The sequence below is a fragment of the Neoarius graeffei genome, chromosome 23 (assembly GCF_027579695.1).
Source record: "Neoarius graeffei isolate fNeoGra1 chromosome 23, fNeoGra1.pri, whole genome shotgun sequence".
In the NCBI taxonomy this organism is placed as follows: domain Eukaryota; kingdom Metazoa; phylum Chordata; class Actinopteri; order Siluriformes; family Ariidae; genus Neoarius; species Neoarius graeffei.
The window spans coordinates 594,741-619,740 of record NC_083591.1 but is presented as its reverse complement, the minus strand read 5'-3'; the positions used below and the strand labels follow the sequence as shown (position 1 = coordinate 619,740).

The window sequence follows — 25,000 nt, the reverse complement described above, 5'->3', positions numbered from 1 at the left end:
GGGGTGGATGTTAAAGTGTGTTGGACACACAGAAGATCGGGAAGAGCCCAGGACTCCACCGGCGCCGCCACTCGGAGATCCGATATCACTCTCAATTTCAGAAACCTCACCTTCACCGCAGCTGTACCAATTCTCCAAGTCCAAGCTGTCACCAAAGAAGATGCTGGAGGGACGGTTCTTATCTGCCTGGTTGGACTTTCGACGTTCCTCTTCTTTCCTCTTATTCTTCTTCACCTTGGGCTTGGCTCCAGGAGATTTGTCAGTGAGACGCTCCATGATTTTACCCTTGAGGCTAAGCTGGGTGCTGCTGTGGCTGCGTTTTCGGGACCGAGGGTCATCTGGGTGCAAGCTTAGCTCTGGAGCACCGTTTTCACGACTATCTGGAAGTGTGACGATGGAAGGTGAGGAACTGTGCCTTGTTATTCCTTCACGAGGTTCATCACATGATGAAGGAACTGTGAGAAATTCCAGCGTGCCACCAGCCACCAATTCAGGAAGTGTTCGAAACTGGTTGCCAGGAAACTGCCCCACGTTGACCTGGGAATCAACAGATGCTTCTGACGTGTTGGAACTGTCTGAGTCAGTTCGAGTCCAAACTTCCAGAGGTGAAGGTGTTTCAATGGAACCGTCTTCCACCATATGCACCACCCTGTCCACCAGGTCAGCAAGAATCGCAGAAACGGCCATGTTTATGGACTCGTCCTCTAGTTCTGCTTCTTGTATTAGATCGCAAGTATTAACGGTACTACCACTTCCTTCCAGCTCGCTCAAGCTGCCGTTGTTCACAGTAGAGGACTGGGAACTGGTTGACTCTGAGCTTGGCAGCTCCCCCTGCTGGTCCGGAGGTTGATATTCGCCACAAAGTTGTAAGTTTTCAATGCTGAGGCTCAGAAGTGACAGACTGTCACTTAAAGGGTTCACCGTCAGGCTGAAGGGCTCCATATCATCCAGAGGAAGGGCTCGGCCTTTCAGGTTATCCTGAGGCATACAGTACTCTGCTGGAAAGAACAAATGATCAGAGTAGAGCACAGAAAATCATCAGAAATGTATTTACCTCTCAGATTGTCCTTGATCAGAAAGCATCAGATGCACAAACTCATAAACAAAGCAACAAAATCAAAAGTAGAACTAAACTGCACTTACGCTCAGAGCAGCCTTTGTCCCCCAAGCATCCAGGTTCTGACAGCTCTGATCCAGGTTCTGGTGCTGGAGGGGTAGGAAAGGCCCAGGTCCAGTGGCACTGAGCCTGAACACGCTGGATGGACACACGGTGTGTTTTTGGATGCAACAGCAGCAGAAGAAGCGGCTCAAGAACTCGAGCGATGTCATGTCTTTGGAGCACTTGATTGAGCCACGCCCGCCCCACAGCACTCGCTGAACCATCCCAAAAACTCAGACTGTCCAACATGATGAAGAGAGACCTGAGAGAGGTACAACATGATAGAATTAACCTCTGAAATAAGGCTTTATATGCACATCACCACCAAGTTTCTTGATAACTGAAACTCTACTGCATGTCCTGAACGCTTTATCTCACCTGTCGAAGGTGCGGCTGAAAGGTGAAGACTTGGTAATATTCAAGTCTCGGGTTAGATGCCACAAGACTGAGAATTTCACATGAGCCTCCAATCGGATCCTCTGAAAGGAGGGGGAAAGGGGGTTGTTTAGGAAGCAAAGCTATTTGTTCCATGAATAATGATTGTATTTTAACGCATAGTAAAGAGTCCCACCTTGTCTCGGTGCATGAGCTGGTTACTGATGACGTCCTCGCAGATGCTGGATGAGGGAACGAGGTTGTGTAGCTGATAGAAAAGTTCCACACTACGCTGATGATGCTGAGGAGTTGCTTCACCCAACTGATCCCACAACAACACCGCCACGCTCTACACACAACCAGTGGGATGAGAGAGAGAGAGAGAGAGAGAGAGAGAGAGAGAGAGAGAGAGAGAGAGCATGAAGCAAGATCCTTTAATAATAATTTCAGCCTTTATTGCTAGAGATTCTGCTATTGAACTGGAAAGATTTTTTTCTGGACCTCCTGGCAGACCACTCGACCCTGGAACGAATCTGAACCTGGAGCCATAGCAGGAAATCACATCAGGACACGTGGGTCATGCTTCTTACAGAACATCAAGAAATAGTTCCTCTTTCCACACCTCTCTTTGGATAAAATATTTATTCATGTAACTGGTTAATTCTGCTCATCCTCACTTCTCTCTATCGCAGGAAAAGTGTTAAGAGTGTGTGTTGTTAGAGTGTGTGTAGTATAATGATGTGAAATATCCTATGACAGTTTTTGGAATAAAATATTCGACATAAATATCCTCCCTGCCATCTGTAATCAAACTTACAACGGCTGCAGTGACTAAAGAACGCAATTAAATTTTCACTTCAGGTGTCATGGCGTCAAATCTTATGGCAGCTCTGGTCAGTGGTGGACTCAGGGCTGCCCCCAGTGCCCCATGGGCCAAAAAAACACAGTCAAAGTGCCCTCTAGAGTGCCTCTATATTCAATAAAATGTGATAAAATGCCCTATAGGGCACCTTACAGTGGGGAAAACACATGCTTTTTATTGGTTTCTTCATACTGCAAGCTTTAAATTTTGTGCAGGTTTGATGAGATGATGATCAGACGAGTGTTTCTTACGTCTCTTTTGGAATAATCGAGTTCAACATACTGAAGCAGCTCAGCTTCCTGTCTGCGCTGGAACAACAGGAGCACAGAAAGTGGAAATAAATTATTTCAAGTTGTATGTGATTATATACAGATAATAATGTATTATAACGTCCTGACAGGCAGTAAAGGTAGTTTCAGGTTATATTTACTAAACTGAGTCTGTGAGTTAGATCAGTGGATCTCAACCTTTTTCCTTGAAGCCCCCCTTGCTTGTGTCCAAGACAAGCCAGCCCCCCCAACCCCAACCCCCCCACACGCACCAAAAGAATAAAGTGATTAATTATAAACCTTTATTTGCAAAAATAAACAGCATTTGCGGGTTTTTTGTTTCTATTCTCTTTGTTTTACAGTGTATATAGATACATGTTTTTCTTTCCTCCTTTTTATGTCATCAGGTTTATCTCTCACACACACACACACACACACACACACACACACACACACACACACACACAAATAACTGCAAGGACATTAAAATATTTGTCTCTTTTCAAGAAAGCTTAATATTTAAACTTCAGACATGAGCTTAACTTTTTTTCTTTAATAAACCGAGTAGGCCGACCTCATTACAAAAGAAAGACAGCGATTCATGGCCAGATATATCAGCATCTATACAGTTTTCTTTCCTTCTGTTTCTCACCAGGTGTATAAAATTGAAACAGAAATAACAACTGCAAGGACATCTAACTATGTCTCTTTTCGTGAGAGCTAAATCTCTTCATCTCCTCACAGAGCAGGTTCATGTGTCGAGTAAACTCTGTGCGTAAAGACGTACGCACAGCGCCATCAGACTGTTTCAGCAGCAGTGGAAAATACTGGAACTCCTCTCTTGACATTTTTGCAGCTCTGTACTTCATTTTGCACACAAAAGCGTCCAGAGTGTCTTTGCACTGCATGACATTTGAGTCAGGCCCCTGCGTTCGTCTCACTGCAGAGCGTGAATGTGTCCGCCAGGTGCTGCTTTGATCCAAAACGCATCAGTCAGCGGTTCACACAGTAGTCGATTGTGATCTTGCAAGAATTCCTTTATTTTTTTTCTTGCAGTTCCATAAAACGCAAAAGCACTTGTCCGCGCAACAACCACCGCACCTCTGCGTGTAGCAGTAATGCTTGATGCACTTCATCCTCGCACAGCTGAGCAAAAAGTCTCTTGTTAGAAAGTCAAAGTCCCTCTCACGCCAGGATCTGGTCTTCCCAGGCAGTCTCCTGTCCCAGTACTAACCAGCTCTTTGAGGCGTATGGGCACGGCGCCGATCTCCGTTTCGATAGCCCTGGGCCTCTTGCTGACGCAGCTACGGTTACAGTGGGGGGCGTGTTCTCTGGTAACCGCGAGACTTTGTTAGAAGGGCGCGCTTTAATAAAGTTTACAACTTTAACAACAGTTGACAGGGTGTTACTGAGGTCTTCCCAAAGTTTCAAGCCTTAAATTTTCTTATTCTATTGGCAGATAATTTTGCTTCTTTCTAGAATTGAATGCTTAAAATGAGCAAAATTATCTGCCAATAGAATAAGAACATTTAAGGCTTGAAATTAGTAAAAGTGTCTCAAAGTAAGCTAAATAATCCTATATTTGAGTTCTAGTAAACTTCTAATAAGAAATAATAGATAAATTCACCCATATTAAAGATATTTTCTCTCAACAAGAGATCATTTTTTGCAGTGCATGGACCCCACATCCTCCAGGCTAAAGAGGAGAGGGACCATCCGGCGTGTTATCAGTGCACAGCTCAAAAGCACTCAGCATCTGTGATGGTATGAGGCGGCGTTAGTGCACATGACATGGGGAGCTTATACTTCTGGGAAGGCCTCATTAATGCTGAATGATATATACAGGTTTCAGAGCAATATGCTGCCATCCACACTAAATCTTTTTCAGGGAAGGCCTTCCTTCTTTCAGCAAGACAACGCCAAACCGCTTTCTGCACATATTACAGCTGCATGGCTCTGTAGTAAAAGAGTCCAGGTGCTAAACTGGCCTGCTGTAGTCCAGACCTGTCTCCCATTAGAAAGTGAAAAATACGACAAAGGAGACCCCGAACTGTTCAGCAACTAAAATTGTATATCAGGTGAGAATGGGACGACATTTCTCTTTCACAACTACAGCAGTTGGTCTCCTCAGTTCCCAAACGTTTACAAAGTGTTGTTAAAAGTAGAGGTGATGCAACACAGTGGTAAACACGCCCCTGTCCCAACTTTTTGAAATGTCTTGCTGCCATTAAATTTAAAATGAGCATAGATTTCAAATAAAATAATAATAAAATTTGTTTCAACATTTGGTATGTTGTCTTTGTACTAATTCCAATGAAACATTGGGTTTCCATGATTTGCAAATCATCATATTCTTTTTTTACCTCGCCCGGGGCGGAGTCCACCAGGGGGTGAGGTATTGTTTTCGGTCGGGTTTCTTTGTTTTTTTGTTAATGATATTACGGGAAAACGGCTGGATCAATCTTCATGAAACTTTCAGGATAGATGGTCATCGGTCTCAAATAGAACCTCCAACATTTTGAGGGTCATCCGGTCAAGGTCATCAAAAAGGTCAAGATTGTTTTTGTTGTATCTACTGCCTCATATAGAGGCGCGAGCCACTAAGTCATCGTGCTGTAAGAGTGTAACAGTCGCGCACTGCGCATACACGTGTTCCTATTAAAATGGCCGGCGAGCGTATACAATTCGGTTCACCGTTCTAAATGAGCGGACTAGACTAAAGAAATGGCTTTCAGACATGTTTATGCTTATTCCAGAGGGAAAGTGCGTTCCACTGAGCTCTAGCGCCGGGCCATTTCCGGGAAATAAGAGTTTGGGTCGTGGCGACAGCGTGTGTGTGTCAGCCTCGGTTCGGAGGGTTCAGTTTGGAAAACTGTAAGAGGGAAGAGGAGAATAATATAAAGTACAGACACTTGGTATATTTTACTTCTGTGATTTTTAAATTGTTCATTTTTGTGGCTCCTGCGTCAGAGAGTAAATATATATGCTGTATTTACTGTAGGGACACGGGATCGGAAAACTATTATTTATCAGCAGGAGCCACATGGACCCATAGGGGACCGAATTTTTTCACGATATCTTCCTTCATATTCATCATAAGTGCTACCGGGCGAGGTTTGTTTTGCCTGACAACACTTGTTTTCACTCATGCTTTACACAGTGCCCCAAATTTATGGAATTGGGGTTGTAAGCTCAGTGTAATAGATCATTTTTGTGAGCAAAGACGAAGACAGTTGGCCGACATTGTACATCATTTCGCTTCATAGAGTGCAAAAATAAACATATTAAGAAGATCTACATGAATTATCAAACACAGACTAGCCATGCAATTATCACTTTTCTCCAGGTATCCATGATTTTCCAAGCTGAGCTGGAATGCTTTTAGATCGGAAAATCAACTCTGACCTTTTAGAGTTCCAAATACAGCAGACTGACAGTGAGAGACGGGGGTCTGATCTTTACTACTAAAATACTCTAAACAGGCCAGGTTAAACACCACTACACTACAATACAAAATGAATATGAAAAAAGGACATGAGAGAATGAGAAAGTATAAAAGAAAAGGAGAGAGAGAATCAAATAGAAAGAATGAAAAACAGAAATCAAGAGGAAAAAAACAAAAAAGGTGAGAGACAAACACATCGCACAAGGGACTGGTAGAAAAGATAGAAACAGAAAAAGGAAGAAAGAAAGAAATCGAAAAATGACTGTGTGTGTGTGTGTGTGTGTGTGTGTGTGAAAAGAATAAAAATTATGAGCATGAAAAAGATAGAAAAAGTGATAGAGGAAGAAAAAAGTAGAAAATAAATGATAAAGAGCAGAAGAAACTGTTGAAGATAAGAGGACGAGAGACAGATAAAGAAAAAATGAAAGCAGAGAATAAGAAAAGAGCGAGAGAGGGAGGCCCTGTGATGACCCGGCGACTTGTCCAGGGTGGACCCCGCCTCTCGCCCATAGTCAGCTGGGATTGGCTCCAGCTCGCCTGCAACCCTGCACAGGATCAGCGGCTCCAGATGATAGATGGATGGATGAGAGAGGAAGGAAAGAGCAGAAAGGAAAGAAATTAAGAAAGAGAGATTAACTTGTCACCTTGAAGAAGTCGGTGTGGTTGGCAATGTGCTTTAACATCCCCTGTGTGAGCGGCGGCCTGATCACCACGGCAACACGACCCTGGCTCGGGCTCATCGGCTGGGAGGAGTTGGCCACACCCACCCGTTCTGCTGTCACCATGGCGACTGACTGAGTCAGACCTATCAGGTCCATGAGGAGGGAGACGGCAATGGCGCGGACGCTAAAGTCCAACTCGGAGAAACAAGCGTTCATCAGCGACTCGAGCCATCGAGGAGGCGGAGTCACACCGCTGCTGTCTGACATCATCATCACACACACACACACACACACACACACACACACACGACATTAACATAAAAAAATGCACTTTAAGAAGCACAATATACAAAAAAGTAACGCACTATTATTATTGTTGTTATTAATTTATAAGTAATTATACACAGTAGTAATAAACAAATAACAAATAAAACAGTAAAATTCCATACAAAAACAAAACTAGAATTAATTCTAAGAAAATTTAAAAATAAATAAGATATAAATTTTAGTTTGTCTATGTTTAATATGCATTTGCTACACAAAACGTATTTGCGTGCGTTGGTTTCGAACCTTCGTGCTCGTCTCTGGTGGGAGATTTGAGGTTTCCCTCGGCGATGTACACGGGGAAACTGGAACACTCCAGGAAGAGCTGACACGCAGCCATGAACGCAGACACACACTCCCTCTGATCAAATACACACAGCCTCTCTGTTAACTCCGCCTCTTCCTGCTTAGCCCCGTCGCCTGTGTGAACCGGGGCGATATAGAGCTCCACCAGTCTGCACAGGAAGTGCTGGAAGTGCTCGAGGCAACGCTGCATCACAGGAGCACCCTGAGCTTTAGAGGCTGTCGCAGAACCAGCCTGGAGTCTGGGATTGGATTGGAGAGGGGCGTGGTCATCAGACTCCACCTCTTTGTACTGGACAAAATCTGTAAAGCTGCTCTCAGGAGAACGAACAACAGAAGGACTTTCTCGGTCCTCAAACACGTCCTCAATGACCGGGACGTCCAGAGAGGACGGGGCAGCCTGGGGGTGGGGGTGGGGTGAGATTAAAAAAAAAACAACAAAAAGTATGCAAGATCAAAGCAGGAAATACAAGTGCAAAGAAAGAAAGAAAGAAAGAAAGAAAGAAAGAAAGAAAGAAAGACAGACCACAGTACTGATTACGCACACCTGCCTCTCATCACACACCATGCCAGAGACTGTAACGAGTCTCTTCACTCTCACACACTTTGGGAAGCGATACGCTCCGTACCGTACCGTTAGTGTGTTCGTACCAAACTTACGTATTGGGTTCTGTTATCCAGGTTCGGACCCTGTGCTTAGTTTCCTGTTCTTGATTGTTTCTGATTGCTGTTTGCAGCTCGCTGGACTCGAGTCGGTCCCTGACCCTCAACTATGAGCTTCTGATTGCGGTTTCAGACCGATCTGCCTCGAGTTTTCTAGTAAAAGAACTGAACCGTATTTGTATCCACATCCGTCTCCGATGGTTGAGACGACAGAAAGAGAACAATCGCTGATCTTTTGTCTTTCATTCTCACCTTTTCCCTTTCTTTCTTCTTGATTATACAGTAGCATTTCTGTAAGAGCTGTGTATTACAGTGAGAGTGAAATATCCAGCGTTTGCGTGCACAAGTGTGGTGCACTGACCTGGTGTGCGTCCTGCTCTCGGGCGGAGCCGCTTGATGGGAGAACGAGTGGGGAGACGAGCGGCGGCTGGACTTTGCTGAGGATTTTGGAGCAGAGGCGCAGACAGTGTGTGAGCTCCGACAGACTGAGAGCACCGAGCTGCAGAGTGACGGCCGACACCATCCTCAACAACAGCTGGGGCAGGTGTTCCGTCTGGATCTCTATATACGTCTCCTACACACACACACACACACACACACACACACACACACACACACACACACAGTGTGCAGGGAGGGAGAGAGATTTATGTAAGACGCCTGATCTGCAGTAAACTGAAACTGTTGAGTTATTGTTTGAAAATTTAAACAACTTGATGTTGTATTTTTGGTCTCTAACTTTGTGAATATTAATATCTAAGAGAGTGAGTTAAAGCAGCAGAAATGGAACGGTGCGTAACGTCCCTGCAGTCCACCAGCTGAGATGTCATCTGTGTCTAAAATTTGCTTTTTTGTCCCTCTATAGGACACATTTTGATCTCAATCAGTTAAAAAAAAAAAAAGTAGTTATTTTTGCTGAAAAATAAAATTCTTAAAACTAATCAATACTTATTTTTGAAATAGTTTTCATTTTTTGGGCTTTTGGATTTTATTGCCTTGATGCAGACTGTGCAAAACCATAAAGTGAAATATTAAAACACCAACCTGCAGAGCAGCGTCCACACGCATGTGAAACAAGATGCAGTAAAATTTACTCTGACAGGTTTTTAAAAAAGCATCATTTATTCATCCTGCTCTAAACACACCGGTCACTCTACCACCTCATACACCATCACATTCACCATCATCATTATCCAAGCTCCACCTTCAGATTTCAGGCCACGCCCCCTAACAGAGCTGGTGATTTGTGCTGGCAGTGTTTTGCTCTGTGCCCTTTTGTCCTTCAGTCTGTGTTTATAGTAAAGTGGAGGCTATACACTTCCATTCCCTGTTAGCGCCATTAGCATCATAGCACCAGTGCAGAAATAAAGTAGTAAACTTTACACACTGATCACGTCTCAGCTGGTCCACAGAGTTCAGGGTGAAAGAGGAAAGAGGATGAGGACAGTGTACAGCGCATGCACAGCTTTTTATTTCTCTGTATGAATGAAATGAAGGTGACGCTGCAGGAAGATAAACGAGTGTAAAAACGAGCAGTAAAGGAGGAGTACTGTACCTGGCAGATCACTCGCATACTTCTAGTGGGCTTCAGAGAGAGAGAGAGAGAGAGAGAGAGAGAGAGAGAGAGAGAGAGAGAGCAGAGGGGTTCAGCAGAGAGAGATGAGCAGAGCACATGGACAGAAAAAAGTCAATAAAGAACTTTATTCACAAATTCTCAAAGCTGTGCAGGAAATTTGTGAATAAATAAAGCTGAGGAAAGCTGAAGAAGAGCAGCTCATCTAACACCTCATCATACCAGACATCAGCCTTATTATTACAATAACACACATCGGGAGTCATAAGTGTGTGTGTGTGTGTGTGTGTGTGTGTGTGTGTGTGTGTGTGTGTGTGTTAAAGTTGTTCCGCTCACAAGAGACACAATGTCCAACAGGAAGTCAACAAGCTGACAGAACTCGAACAATGACAGGAGCGACGCGGTCGATCCACCCGGAGTTCGTCTGCACAGAGATTCAACACACGTTTAAGAAAATAATTTTCCATCCTGAAGAAAAACCCTGGACTCCTCCATCATAGTGCTGAGTGTTTATTCACAGCTAAAAACCACGCCCCCCTGAGCGGGAGTGCAGCTTAACATTCACTGAAAATCAGGGGTGTGTTCTCGGACGTGTGTGTGTGTGTGTGTGTGTGTGTGTGTGTGTGTGTGTGTGTGAGAGAGAGATAGAGAGACACTCAGTGCGTTTACATGCACATAGAGAAAATCGAATTTCTATCGTTGCTTGACTGAAATCGAAGTTCTAAAAGCCATGGAAACACCTTAGCTCGGCTGAAATCGAACCGAACTGGATTTCTCGTAATCGAGCTACGCGACCTAGATTATGCGATTGTAGCCGAGCTACTTACTGCATGTAAACCCTATCGAGCTACGGAGTCGAGCTACTTACTTCAGCACTGCCCCTTCCGGAAGTGACGAGTGACGAGACCACAAGCGGGAAACACAACAGCCTTGGTCGGCATGACACTTCACCTTAGCCGCCACTTTATTAGGAACACTTGTGTCCGGGCATGTACGCGCCCATTTCAAATTAGTTGGTAAGTTATTAGCATGTTAGCAGGCTAACAGTTAATATATTCACCATTACAGATCAACTTAGTGGCCACTTTATTAGGAACACTTCCGTTCGTACATACAAACTACAAACACTCTTCTTGTGAACACGGAACTGATAACTTCGTTTATACGCTTGAATAGCTCTTCTTCATGACGACAACCGGAAGTGTACCAACACGATGGGGCATGTAGCGCCACCTGTGGCTCGGGTGCACAATGTACCTCACACAATAGCTCGAGTTCCTTGTGTGCATGTAGGACTGGATTTCTCTGGCACCCCTGCTGGGACCCTCAGCTCGATTACCGACAGCAGCTCGATTTGGATGTGCATGTAAACGCACTGACAGATAACTAAACTCAGTTTCAGTGTGAGCAGACATGACAACAAACTCCTGCTGTGGCAAGAAAAACAGAAAGATTAAACAACAACAACAACAAATGTAGAAAAAAAATTGAGAATGAAAGCTCAGATAAGAAATAAAGACGTGGTGCAGCAGAAAAGCTTCCAGAGAACACGGTTTCAAATCCCGATCATGCTACAGCGAGGGACTCAAGGAAGCAAAATGTGGGAGGGGCATATTCCCTGGTCTCTGTCAATCAGAGCAACACGAGCCAATTGTGTGTGTCTATGAGCTCATGTATGCGGAAGAGGGCAGATAGTGCTTTCCTCTGAGTGTGTTATGCTGCTCTGTGGCTCGAAAAGATGTGACTGTCATACGACAGAGATCTAACTGGTGGGCGGAGTCCAAATTACAGAGAAAAACGGGGTAAAAGATGAAGAAAGAAAGGAAGAAAGAAAGGAAGAAAGAAAGGAAGCTCTCACACACCTGCAGCTGTCCTCGAACCAGCGAGCGATGTAATCCCACATGTAATACGTCTCAAAAGAGTTGAATAAGAGGTTTGCCGTTTTAATCAGCTCCGCTGTGCGTTTATTCTCTCTGAGTTTACTGAACACGAGAGACAAAGAAAAATTCAAGAACCTCAGGTGTTTTATTCCTCTTACAGCACAGCAATTCAACAACGATGACAATTTTTTATTTCTTAAAGATCATACTTTTTATCCATTTATAGTTACAGTCAGTGTTGTGGAACGTCCTTGAAACTGTTCTCATTTACAGTACAGCAGTTTTAAAAGTCGTTCCCTCAGCAGTCTCTCTGATTCTCTCTCTCTCTCTCTTTTTGAACTTAATAAGATAAAAAAATGCAGCTTGTCGTGTTACTGAGAAACTGTAAGGAAGTGTAAACTCTTCTGTCCTGAAGACGTTTGAACTCTGACGTTACACGGCGCTGACACTGGAGACTCCTTCCAGAAACGTTACAGAAAACTTCATCACATCAACAATTACACAAGTTTTAATCTGTTTATCACTGGACACGCCCCTGGGAATGAGCCGTTACTATAGAAACGATAACGTATCCGAGCGAGAGCATTAATATAAACCTGCACTACTGCCAGAGCTGCTGTGAGAGAGAATTAATCAACACCTTCTGACCAATCAGAGTCCAGAACTCAACGCCGCGTGGAATTGCTGTAAAGTTCTTTAAACCTCCTTTTTTCTGCACTAAAAGGTTTCAGTGTTTAAATATTTAACAGGCTGCGTCCCAAATCACGGTTAAAGGGATCGTGTGAAGTGGCACATCAAATTTCTATAAAATTCATTCTCAAGCCACAAACGAACAATTTAACAATAGTATAATAAATAAAACACAAATAAATTATTCGGTATATCTTTAAGGAGGGAATCGTATTTTTCTGAAGTTTCCTGTGAAAAATCTGTGAACCTTGAAGTGTGGCACTGTTTTGAGAAGAACGACGGCCTCAGCAGGGAAGGAACCCAGCGGAACCCCAGTCTTCTGGTGCACCTGAGGGTGCACGAGGGATTGAGGAGTCGGGGGGAGGAAGAGGTGGGGGAGGGGCTTTATGTTGGTCCCTCCATGTCCGAACTTCTACACTCTATCAGTTTCATGTTCCAAAGTCTCGACTCTGCAGTGTGTGACAGCGTATTGTGTTAACAGTACGTTTTCAAAGCCCACGACACCGGTACAGTCATGAAATGACATCACTATCGAAGAGTACTGGAGCTTGCTGATGATTTGCGTCTTGGTTGCTAAGGGTGTTGCTAGGGGTGTAATTCAGGACTAGGTGAGTATTTATGAATAATTTCAACAAAATTAGTTTTTAGGGTCATTTTCAGCTTCAGAATTGATTTTCAATGAAATTTATGTGCCACTTCACACTACCTTGTTAAATGAAGTGAGTTATATTAATTATTATTACCTGCTGAGCTGGGTGTGGTCTTTGCTGAAGGGGTTCTGCAGGTCCAGTTCTGCTCGGCACTGGGTGTGTAAAGTCCTGAACACTTCGATCAGAACATCCTCCAGGATCGCGGGACCTACACACACAGAGCGGTGAGACTCTGAGGGACGCGTCTCGTTATCAGAGATCTTATTTACTCAGAGTCAGGGTGTGAGTTCTGCACGGCTGATCTGGACGAGTGAATATTTTATGGATAAAATGGTGAAGTAAGTTAAGTGTGTCTGTAAGCACAGCAGGTGAGCGTCCAATCAGATTAACCTTCACATGGTGAGCATGTTTACCGGAATCAAATTAACATAAACATTATTTTATTAATTCAACAAAACATAGTGAAAATAAAAGTGTGATCAAATCTCCTCCATCCCACACACACACACACACACACACACACATATATATTATGATTTAGTGTCTTGTGGTTTCATAAAGTCTGATACTCAAGTCACTATCACAGCGTGATATATAATCTCATCTCATTATCTGTAGCCGCTTTATCCTGTTCTACAGGGTCGCAGGCGAGCTGGATCCTATCCCAGCTGACTACGGGCGAAAGGCGGGGTTCACCCTGGACAAGTCGCCAGGTCATCACAGGGCTGACACATAGACACAGACAACCATTCACACTCACATTCACACCTACGCTCAATTTAGAGTCACCAGTTAACCTAACCTGCATGTCTTTGGACTGTGGGGGAAACCGGAGCACCCGGAGGAAACCCACGCGGACACGGGGAGAACATGCAAACTCCACACAGAAAGGCCCTCGCCGGCCACGGGGCTCGAACCCGGACCTTCTTGCTGTGAGGCGACAGTGATAACCACTACACCACCGTGCCACCCGTGATATAAAATAAAATATAAAATTATTCTCTGTGCTGCTGAATAATGAGTGCGGAAACAGTTTCATTTAATTTAACCAGTGATTAATGTGATCATTACAACTAGCATTGTTCATGCAGCAACACACTGGTGATATACAAGACTCCAATTAGATTTATTAACACTCTCATAAATTAATTTATTTATTTTATTAACACTCTCATAAATTAATTTATTTATTTTATTAACACTCAAATTAATGTATTTATTTTATTAACACTCAAATTAATTTATTTATTTTATTAACACTCTCATAAATTAATTTATTTATTTTATTAACACTCAAATTAATTTATTTATTTTATTAACACTCAAATTAATTAATTTATTTTATTAACATTCTCCATTTATTAACAATCTTCTCACTCATGATTATCAGATTAGTGTTTTATTCTCTCAGTTTAGAATTTTCTCCTGATTTTATTACATCACATGTTTGACAACAAAAAATACTATTTCCTTCTTTGGCCTCTGCATTTTGGTGTGTGTGTGCACGTGTGTGTGTGTGTGCACGTGTGTGTGCGCGTGTGTGTGTGTGTGCACGTGTGTGTGCGCGCGTGTGTGTGTGTGTGCGTGTGTGTGTGTGTGTGTGTGTGTACCCAGCTCAGGTTTGTCCAGCAGGCTGATGAGGATGCGGAAAGGTTTCAAGTCGTGCATCAGCGCGCTCTCCTCCTCACCACCTCGTGCTTTTCCCTGCAGAATCCCAACCATGGCCTAAACACACACACGGAGTGGACATTTTTAACCAGAGTGAGCTCTCCGGCAGATTATTAGGCTGCATGAAAAATAGAACCAGAACAAATGTATGTGTACATAACGTGGTGTGTGTGTGTGTGTGTGTGTGTGTGTGTGTGTGTGTGTGTGTGTAATTATTCTTTCCACATTCACTGGATATGAGCAATCGCGAGCTCTGACTGGCTACTCTACTACTAGAATATCAGCTCATATACTGTGAGTAGAGATAAACAAAATGGCAGAGCGTGTTGTTGAACCAACCGAGGATGAAATAAAAACTCAAAAACAAAACCACAAAAATATAAAAAAAATAGAATAAAAAGTATTTGATGGTAAGAACACATTTTTTTTTATTTTTCAAGAATTATTATTATCGCATTTTTCACAAATTGCTCCTGTCATTTCGCCGGTTTGTTTACATTCGAAGTGGAAATGATTTTGTCGGATGTTTTGTATAAAGTTTTTATTGACGGAATTTGCAAAAAATAAAAATGCTCCGTTTCTCAAAATCTAGTGAATGTGGATAAAATAAAACAGTTATTCCACTCAATCTCATCGTACATGGATTATAGCGTTATCAGCTCATGTACGACTCAATTTCGTGGAATAACTGTTTTACATATATATAAAAACACACACAACAAAATAAAGAGGGAAAAAACTTCAATTTGCACGCAGAATTTTATTGCGCACGACAAGCCTGTTTCGAGAGCAACTTGCTCTCTCATCAGGTGCGGCGAGAATATCAGTACATGGCTGCTTTTATACTCAAGAGGTGTTTGCTAAAATAAACCTACTAGCGTGCCGGCACGCGCTGGCTAGTTCATTGCGTTTGTTTAGCGTGCCTAGATGTGGTTTGCATACAATATAATATTTTTCTGTGAGGCACAAGTTACAGCGCTTCGTGCTATTATTATATGCCGGGGTGCGTGCTATAATGTCCCTGTCAGTGTGTAATTTTCTCTGGATTCCTTTAAAATCCATACATGTTTGCTCAGCTCTGTCGCGTGACGCTTGCCCATGTGACGGAATGACGCAGTGTGATTATTGTAGCGTGACTTGAATGTGTCCCCCGTAAGCCCAATATAGGTTTCCTTACCGCGCTCGCTCTCAACGGTGGCTTGATAAATAACATTCTTTGTAAGGCACGCGCCGTTGAGGGGACAGATTGTCTTATTGCGGCAGTTACACTTCTTGGGCGGCTCCGGTGTTTCCGTCAGTATTTTCTTGTTGTGTGCACTGATTTTAGCGGCCAGACTTGGCATACAGGAATAACTCATGTTGAGGGTGTTCTTGTTGAAAATCCTGGCCAAGGGATGCCCACGTCTAAAGCAATCCTTAATTGTTGCCAGGAATTTTCTCCCCACATTTGTTTTAACCTGTTTGTTGTAAAGGGGGGTTTATATATATAAAAACAAACACGTGGGGTGTGTGTGTGTTTACCAATCACCAACCACTTTATTCAGAACACCCCTCCAGCCGCCTGCTGTTTTCTGCGGTTCTCTAATCAGCCAATCGCTTGATGCATCAAATCCCACAGATACAAATCAGGAGCTTCAGTTAATGTTCACAATGTTCAAACATCAGAACGGGAAACACTGTGATCTCACAGTGTGACTTTCTCTCACTGTGGTATGGGTGCTGGTTTGATCCAGATGGACTGGTTTGAGTATTTCAGAAGCTGCTGATCTCCTGGGGTTTTCACACACAACAGTCTCTAGAGTTTACACAGAATGGTGCAGAAAACAAAAAACACTGAGTGAGTGAGCGACAGTTCTGTGGGTGGAAACAAACGCCTTGTTGATAAGAGAGGGTCAGAGGGGAATGGACAGATTGGGTCGAGCTTTTTTTCCAGGAAGGATATAGTAACTCATATAATCACTCTTTACAACCGTGGTGAGCAGAAAAGCATCTCAGCAACAGCAGAAGAACACATTGGGTTCCACTCCTGCAGCCAAGAACAGGGATCTTAGACTCAACAAGTTCCTATTAAAGTGGCCGGTGAGTCTGTATAACGTGGTGTGTGTGTGTGTGTGTGTGTGTGTGTGTGTGTGGCCGGTGAGTCTGTATAACGTGGTGTGTGTGTGTGTGTGTGTGTGTGAGAGAGAGAAGCACACCTGCACCAGCAGGTCTTTAGAGTAGGTATTGAAGTAGTGTGTTGCGTGTTCCTCTGGGTTGCTCAGACGGCTGTTCCGTGGACCTGTTTTCACACCATTGTTGTCAGAACCTGCGTGCATGCACATGCGTGCGCACACACACACACACACACACAGTTACATACTGGATTACACTGCAGTGAATTAAATAAATATACCAGGAATTTCAAACACACAAAAATCATTCATTCTTCATAAACCAGTCTCTCACACACACACACACACACACACACACACACACACACACTCCCTTACCGTGATGGTTGCCCCAGCACACAGTTTGCACGTAAAAACAGAGTAAAGAGGAAGTAAATACTAAATACACGCATTATAAACCTGTGGTGTTTATAACAGTAATAACTGCACACTTACAGTTCTAAAGCGTGAACGTGATCAGAGAGAAATAACACACACTGCACTGTTACACAAAAATAACACGGTCACCCCTTAACAGGTTTTGTTTTAGTAGTCAGTGCAGTCTGGAGTGTGTTGTTCCACTTGTACTACAGTGATTTCCCAACGATTACAATCTTCAATGTATTACATATTTATAACACATCAGGATTTCACAGTTGATTTAATGTTGAGGAACATCTGAGAGGCACGACATGTCCTGCTCACACCTCTGTTTATCTGCCATAAACAGTCAGTCCCTCACCTGCCAATCTCTCTTCCCCCACGCCTCTCAAAAAAACACCGTTTCTTATTTACTGTGTGTGTGAGAGAGAGAATTTCCTCACCCAGTAGCCATGCATACAGTCTGCGGTTCAGTGACATGTCTCTCCTCAGGACAACATGCAGCGCTGCAGAGAGGATTCGGATCATATCGGGACGCGTGGCCTGACAGGAAGCAGAGAAAAAAAAAAACACAAACCCACAACATCAGCCTTTCAGAGAGAGAGAGAACAAAAATTACAATATTCACCATCAGAGTCACGGGTGTGTGTGTGGGGGGGGGGGGTAATATGAGTGAGTGAGTGAGTGAGTGAGTGAGTGAGTGAAGGAGTGAATGAGTGAATGAGTGAGTGAAGGAGTGAGTGAAGGAGTGAAGGAGTGAGTGAGTGAGTGAAGGAGTGAGTGAGTGAGTGAAGGAGTGAGTGAGTGAGTGAAGGAGTGAGTGAGTGAAGGAGTGAGTGAGTGAAGGAGGGAGTGAGTGAGTGAGTGAGTGAGTGAGTGAGTGAGTGAGTGAAGGAGTGAAGGAGTGAGTGAGTGAAGGAGTGAGTGAGTGAAGGAGTGAGTGAGTGAGTGAGTGAGTGAGTGAGTGAGTGAAGGAGTGAGCGAGCGAGAGAGAGAGCGAGTGAGCAAGTGAGTGAAGGAGTGAGTGAGTGAGTGAGTGAAGGAGTGAGTGAGTGAGTGAGTGAAGGAGTGAGTGAGTGAGTGAGGGAGTGAGGGAGTGAGCGAAGGAGTGAGCGAGTGAAGGAGTGAGCGAGTGAAGGAGTGAGTGAAGGAGGGAGTGAAGGAGTGAAGGAGTGAGTGAAGGAGTGAGGGAGGGAGTGAAGGAGTGAGGGAGGGAGTGAAGGAGTGAGTGAAGGAGTGAGGGAGGGAGTGAAGGAGTGAGGGAGGGAGTGAAGGAGTGAGTGAAGGAGTAAAGGAGTGAGTGAAGGAGGGAGTAAGAGAAGGAGTGAGTGAGTGAGTGAGTGAGTGAGTGAGGAAGGGAGGGAGGGAGGGAGGGAGGGAAGGAGTGAGTGAAGGAGTGAAGGAGTGAGTGAGTGAGTGAGTGAGTGAGTGAGTGAGTGAGTGAGTGAGTGAAGGAGTGAGTGAGTGAGTGAGGGAGTGAGTGGAGTGAGGGAAGGAGTGAGTGAGGCAGTGAGTGAGTGAGGCAGTGAGTGAGTGAAGGAGTGAGTGAGTGAGTGAGTGAGTGAGTGAGAGAGCGAGTGAGCAAGTGAGTGAAGGAGTGAGTGAGTGAGTGAGTGAGTGAAGGAGTGAGTGAGTAAGTGAGGGAGTGAGTGAAGGAGTGAGTGAGTGAGTGAGGGAGTGAGTGAAGGAGTGAGTGAGTGAGTGAGTGAGTGAGTGAGCGAAGGAGTGAGCGAGTGAAGGAGTGAGCGAGTGAAGTGAGTGAGTGAAGGAGGGAGTGAAGGAGTGAAGGAGTGAGTGAAGGAGTGAGGGAGGGAGTGAAGGAGTGAGTGAAGGAGTAAAGGAGTGAGTGAAGGAGTAAAGGAGTGAGTGAAGGAGGGAGTAAGAGAAGGAGTGAGTGAGTGAGTGAGGAAGGGAGGGAGGGAGGGAGGGAAGGAAGGAGTGAGTGAAGGAGTGAAGGAGTGAGTGAGTGAGTGAGTGAGTGAGTGAGTGAGTGAGTGAGTGAAGGAGGGAGTGAGTGGAGTGAGGGAAGGAGTGAGTGATGCAGTGAGTGAGTGAGGCAGTGAGTGAGTGAAGGAGTGAGTGAGTAAGTGAGTGAGTGAGTGAGTGAGTGAAGGAGTGAGTGAGTGAAGGAGTGAGTGAGTGAGGCAGTGAGTGAGTGAGGCAGTGAGTGAGTGAGGGAAGGAGTGAGGGAAGGAGTGAGCGAGTGAAGTGAGTGAGTGAAGGAGTGAAGGAGGGAGTGAGTGAAGGAGTGAGTGAGTGAGTGAGTGAGTGAGTGAAGGAGTGAGTGAGTGAGTGAGTGAAGGAGTGAGTGAGTGAGTGAGTGAGTGAGTGAAGGAGTGAGTGAGTGAAGGAGTGAGTGAGTGAAGGAGTGAGAGAGTGAGAGTGAGTGAAGGAGTAAAGGAGTGAGTGAAGGAGTAAAGGAGTGAGTGAAGGAGTGAGGGAGGGAGGGAGGGAGGGAGGGAGGGAGGGAAGGAGTGAGTGAAGGAGTGAGTGAGTGAATGAGTGAGTGAGTGAATGAGTGAGTGAGTGAAGGAGTGAGTGAGTGAAGGAGTGAGTGAGTGAAGGAGTGAGTGAGTAAAGGAGTGAGTGAAGGAGGGAGGGAGAGAAGGAGGGAGGGAGGGAGGGAGTGAGTGAAGGAGTGAGTGAGTGAGGCAGTGAGTGAGTGGAGTGAGTGAGCGAGCGAGTGAAGGAGTAAGCGAGTGAAGGAGTGAGTGAAGAAGTGAGGGAGGGAGGGAGGGAGGGAGGGAGTGAAGGAGTAAATGAGAGAGTGAGTGAGTGAGTGAAGGAGTAAAGGAGTGAGTGAGTGAGTGAGTGAGTGAGTGAGTGAGTGAAGGAGTGAGTGAAGGAGTGAGGGAAGGAGTGAGTGAGTGAGAGTGAGTGAGGGAGTAAAGGAGTGAGTGAGTGAGTGAGTGAAGGAGTGAGTGAAGGAGTGAGGGAGTGATTGAGTGAAGGAGTGAGTGAAGGAGTGAGGGAGTGAGTGAGTGAATGAGTGAGTGAGTGAGTGAAGGAGTGAGTGAGTGAAGGAGTGAGTGAGTGAGTGAGTGAAGGAGTGAGTGAAGGAGTGAAGGAGTGAGGGAGTGATTGAGTGAAGGAGTGAGTGAAGGAGTGAGTGAGTGAGTGAGTGAGTGAGTGAGTGAAGGAGTGAGCAAGTGAGTGAAGGAGTGAGTGAAGGAGTGAGTGAGTGAAGGAGTGAGTGAGTGAAGGAGTGAGTGAGTGAAGGAGTGAGTGAGTGAGTGAAGGAGTGAGTGAAGGAGTAAAGGAGTGAGTGAAGGAGGGAGTAAGAGAAGGAGTGAGTGAGTGAGTGAGTGAGTGAGTGAGTGAGTGAGTGAGGGAAGGAGTGAGTGAGGGAGGGAAGGAGTGAGTGAAGGAGTGAGTGAAGGAGTGAGTGAGTGAAGGAGTGAGTGAGTGAGTGAGTGAGTGAGTGAAGGAGTGAGTGAGTGAAGGAGTGAGTGAGTGAAGGAGTGAGTGAGTGAGTGAGTGAAGGAGTGAGTGAGTGAGTGAAGGAGTGAGTGAAGGAGTGAGTGAGTGAGTGAGTGAGTGAAGGAGTGAGTGAGTGAGTGAGTGAAGGAGTGAGTGAGTGAGTGAGTGAGTGAGTGAGTGAAGGAGTGAGTGAGTGAGTGAGTGAGTGAGTGAGTGAAGGAGTGAGTGAGGGAGTGAGTGAGGGAGTGAGTGAAGGAGTGAGTGAGTGAGTGAGTGAGTGAGTGAGTGAGGGAAGGAGTGAGTGAGGCAGTGAGTGAGTGAGGCAGTGAGTGAGTGAGTGAGTGAGTGAGTGAGTGAAGGAGTGAGTGAGTGAAGGAGTGAGTGAAGGAGTGAGTGAGTGAGTGAGTGAGTGAAGGAGTGAGTGAAGGAGTGAGTGAAGGAGTGAGTGAGTGAGTGAGTGAGTGAGTGAAGGAGTGAGTGAAGGAGTGAGTGAAGGAGTGAGTGAAGGAGTGAGTGAGTGAGTGAAGGAGTGAGTGAGTGAGTGAGTGAGTGAGTGAAGGAGTGAGTGAGTGAAGGAGTGAGTGAGTGAGTGAGTGAGTGAGTGAGGGAAAGAGTGAGTGAGGCAGTGAGTGAGTGAGGCAGTGAGTGAGTGAGTGAGTGAGTGAGTGAAGGAGTGAGTGAGTGAAGGAGTGAGTGAAGGAGTGAGTGAGTGAGTGAGTGAGTGAAGGAGTGAGTGAAGGAGTGAGTGAAGGAGTGAGTGAGTGAGTGAAGGAGTGAGTGAGTGAGTGAGTGAGTGAGTGAAGGAGTGAGTGAGTGAGTGAAGGAGTGAGTGAGTGAGGGAGTGAGTGAAGGAGTGAGTGAAGGAGTGAGTGAGTGAGTGAGTGAGTGAGTGAGTGAGTGAGTGAGGGAAGGAGTGAGTGAGGCAGTGAGTGAGTGAAGGAGTGAGTGAGTGAGTGAGTGAAGGAGTGAGTGAGTGAAGGAGTGAGTGAGTGAGGCAGTGAGTGAGTGAGGCAGTGAGTGAGTGAGTGAGTGAGTGAAGGAGTGAGCGAGTGAAGTGAGTGAGTGAAGGAGTGAAGGAGTGAAGGAGTGAGTGAGTGAGTGAGTGAGTGAGGGAAGGAGTGAGCGAGTGAAGTGAGTGAGTGAAGGAGTGAAGGAGGGAGTGAGTGAAGGAGTGAGTGAGTGAGTGAGTGAGTGAAGGAGTGAGGGAGTGAGTGAGTGAGTGAAGGAGTGAGTGAGGGAAGGAGTGAGCGAGTGAAGTGAGTGAGTGAAGGAGGGAGTGAGTGAAGGAGTGAGTGAGTGAGTGAGTGAAGGAGTGAGGGAGTGAGTGAGTGAAGGAGTGAGTGAGTGAGTGAGTGAAGGAGTGAGTGAAGGAGTGAGTGAGTGAGTGAGTGAGTGAGTGAAGGAGTGAGTGAGTGAGTGAGTGAGTGAAGGAGTGAGTGAGTGAAGGAGTGAGTGAGTGAGTGAGTGAGTGAGTGAGTGAGTGAGGGAAGGAGTGAGTGAGGCAGTGAGTGAGTGAGGCAGTGAGTGAGTGAGTGAGTGAGTGAAGGAGTGAGTGAGTGAAGGAGTGAGTGAAGGAGTGAGTGAGTGAGTGAAGGAGTGAGTGAAGGAGTGAGTGAAGGAGTGAGTGAGTGAGTGAGTGAGTGAGTGAAGGAGTGAGTGAGTGAGTGAGTGAGTGAGTGAAGGAGTGAGTGAGTGAGTGAGTGAGTGAAGGAGTGAGTGAGTGAGTGAGTGAGGGAGTGAGTGAAGGAGTGAGTGAAGGAGTGAGTGAGTGAGTGAGTGAGGGAAGGAGTGAGGGAAGGAGTGAGCGAGTGAAGTGAGTGAGTGAAGGAGGGAGTGAGTGAAGGAGTGAGTGAGTGAGTGAGTGAAGGAGTGAGGGAGTGAGTGAGTGAAGGAGTGAGTGAGGGAAGGAGTGAGCGAGTGAAGTGAGTGAGTGAAGGAGTGAAGGAGGGAGTGAGTGAAGGAGTGAGTGAGTGAGTGAGTGAGTGAGTGAAGGAGTGAGGGAGTGAGTGAGTGAAGGAGTGAGTGAGTGAGTGAGTGAGGGAGTGAGTGAGGGAGTGAAGGAGTGAGGGAGTGAGTGAGTGAATGAGTGAGTGAGTGAGTGAGTGAGTGAAGGAGTGAGTGAGTGAAGGAGTGAGTGAGTGAGTGAAGGAGTGAGTGAAGGAGTGAAGGAGTGAGTGAAGGAGTGAGGGAGTGATTGAGTGAAGGAGTGAGTGAAGGAGTGAGTGAGTGAGTGAGTGAGTGAAGGAGTGAGCAAGTGAGTGAAGGAGTGAGTGAAGGAGTGAGTGAGTGAAGGAGTGAGTGAGTGAAGGAGTGAGTGAGTGAAGGAGTGAGTGAGTGAGTGAAGGAGTGAGGGAGTGAGTGAAGGAGTGAGTGAAGGAGTAAAGGAGTGAGTGAAGGAGTAAAGGAGTGAGTGAAGGAGGGAGTAAGAGAAGGAGTGAGTGAGTGAGTGAGTGAGTGAGTGAGTGAGGGAAGGAGTGAGTGAGGGAGGGAAGGAGTGAGTGAAGGAGTGAGTGAAGGAGTGAGTGAGTGAAGGAGTGAGTGAAGGAGTGAGTGAGTGAGTGAAGGAGTGAGTGAAGGAGTGAGTGAGTGAGTGAGTGAGTGAGTGATGGTGAGTGTGTGTGGTGTGGAGTGAGTGAGTGAGTGAGTGAGTGAGTGAGTGAGTGAGTGAGGGAAGGAGTGAGTGAGGCAGTGAGTGAGTGAGGCAGTGAAGGAGTGAGTGAGTGAAGGAGTGAGTGAAGGAGTGAGTGAGTGAGTGAGTGAGTGAAGGAGTGAGTGAAGGAGTGAGTGAAGGAGTGAGTGAGTGAGTGAGTGAGTGAGTGAAGGAGTGAGTGAGTGAGTGAGTGAAGGAGTGAGTGAGTGAGTGAGTGAAGGAGTGAGTGAGTGAGTGAGTGAGGGAGGGAGTGAGTGAAGGAGTGAGTGAGTGAGTGAGTGAGGGAAGGAGTGAGTGAGGCAGTGAGTGAGTGAAGGAGTGAGTGAGTGAGTGAGTGAAGGAGTGAGTGAGTGAAGGAGTGAGTGAGTGAGGCAGTGAGTGAGTGAGGCAGTGAGTGAGTGAGTGAGTGAGTGAGCGAAGGAGTGAGCGAGTGAAGTGAGTGAGTGAAGGAGTGAAGGAGTGAGTGAGTGAGTGAGTGAGTGAGTGAGTGAGTGAGGGAAGGAGTGAGCGAGTGATGTGAGTGAGTGAGTGAAGGAGTGAGGGAGTGAGTGAGTGAAGGAGTGAGTGAGTGAGTGAGTGAGTGAGGGAGTGAGTGAGGGAGTGAAGGAGTGAGGGAGTGAGTGAGTGAAGGAGTGAAGGAGTGAGTGAGTGAGTGAGTGAGTGAGTGAAGGAGTGAGTGAGTGAGTGAAGGAGTGAGTGAGTGAAGGAGTGAGTGAGTGAGGCAGTGAGTGAGTGAGGCAGTGAGTGAGTGAGTGAGTGAGGGAAGTGAGTGAGTGAAGGAGGGAGTGAGTGAAGGAGTGAGTGAGTGAGTGAGTGAGTGAGTGAGTGAGTGAGTGAAGGAGTGAGTGAGTGAGTGAGTGAGTGAGTGAGTGAAGGAGTGAGTGAGTGAGTGAAGGAGTGAGTGAAGGAGTGAGTGAGTGAAGGAGTGAGTGAGTGAGTGAGAGTGAGTGAAGGAGTAAAGGAGTGAGTGAAGGAGTAAAGGAGTGAGTGAAGGAGTGAGTGAAGGAGTGAGGGAGGGAGGGAAGGAGTGAGTGAAGGAGTGAGTGAGTGAGTGAAGGAGTGAGTGCGAGAAGGAGTGAGTGAGTGAGTGAGTGAGTGAGTGAGTGAGTGAAGGAGTGAGTGAGTGAGTGAAGGAGTGAGTGAGTGAAGGAGTGAGTGAGTGAAGGAGTGAGTGAGTAAAGGAGTGAGTGAGGGAGGGAGGGAGGGAGGGAGGGAGGGAGGGAGTGAAGGAGTGAGTGAGTGAGGCAGTGAGTGAGTGAGTGAGTGAGGCAGTGAGTGAGTGGAGTGAGTGAGCGAGCGAGTGAAGGAGTAAGCGAGTGAAGGAGTGAGTGAAGAAGTGAGGGAGGGAGGGAGGGAGGGAGGGAGGGAGTGAGTGAAGGAGTAAATGAGAGAGTGAGGGAGTGAGTGAAGGAGTGAGTGAGTGAGTGAGTGAGTGAGTGAGTGAAGGAGTGAGTGAGTGAAGGAGTGAGTAAGTGAAGGAGTGAGTGAGTGAAGGAGTAAATGAGTGAGTGAAGGAGTAAATGAGTGAGTGAAGGAGTAAATGAGTGAGTGAAGGAGTGAGTGAGTGAGTGAGTGAGTGAAGGAGTGAGTGAGTGAAGGAGTAAAGGAGTGAGTGAAGGAGTAAATGAGTGAGTGAAGGAGTGAGTGAGTGAAGGAGTGAGTGAGTGAAGGAGGGAGTGAGTGAAGGAGTGAGTGAGTGAAGGAGTGAGTGAGTGAAGGAGTAAAGGAGTGAGTGAAGGAGTAAGTGAGTGAGTGAAGGAGTAAATGAGTGAGTGAAGGAGTAAGTGAGTGAGTGAAGGAGTGAGTGAAGGAGTGAGTGAGTGAGTGAAGGAGTGAGTGAGTGAAGGAGTGAGTGAGTGAAGGAGTGAGTGAGTAA

The 25,000-nt window shown here is 45.8% G+C and overlaps 1 protein-coding gene across 5 annotated transcripts in view; it reads right to left on the bottom strand.

The window, feature by feature from the left end:
- dop1a (DOP1 leucine zipper like protein A) overlaps positions 1 to 25,000 on the bottom strand; it is a 59,282-nt gene that overhangs the window by 13,085 nt on the left and 21,197 nt on the right. For 2 of the 5 annotated variants that reach the window (XM_060905542.1, XM_060905547.1), the window contains exons 7-20: positions 17,498 to 17,597; positions 16,719 to 16,828; positions 14,466 to 14,580; positions 12,949 to 13,063; positions 11,498 to 11,617; positions 9,972 to 10,059; positions 9,618 to 9,647; positions 8,424 to 8,636; positions 7,343 to 7,799; positions 6,755 to 7,032; positions 1,731 to 1,883; positions 1,538 to 1,638; positions 1,144 to 1,421; positions 1 to 998 (exon numbers count right to left, since the gene is read on the bottom strand). The exon at positions 1 to 998 is cut by the window's left edge and continues 1,088 nt beyond it. In XM_060905542.1, the coding sequence (XP_060761525.1) occupies positions 1 to 998; positions 1,144 to 1,421; positions 1,538 to 1,638; positions 1,731 to 1,883; positions 6,755 to 7,032; positions 7,343 to 7,799; positions 8,424 to 8,636; positions 9,618 to 9,647; positions 9,972 to 10,059; positions 11,498 to 11,617; positions 12,949 to 13,063; positions 14,466 to 14,580; positions 16,719 to 16,828; positions 17,498 to 17,597 (3,156 nt within the window). The remainder of the gene's footprint in view (positions 999 to 1,143; positions 1,422 to 1,537; positions 1,639 to 1,730; positions 1,884 to 6,754; positions 7,033 to 7,342; positions 7,800 to 8,423; positions 8,637 to 9,617; positions 9,648 to 9,971; positions 10,060 to 11,497; positions 11,618 to 12,948; positions 13,064 to 14,465; positions 14,581 to 16,718; positions 16,829 to 17,497; positions 17,598 to 25,000) is intronic. The other 3 variants (XM_060905543.1, XM_060905544.1, XM_060905545.1) reach the window with 3 other exon arrangements.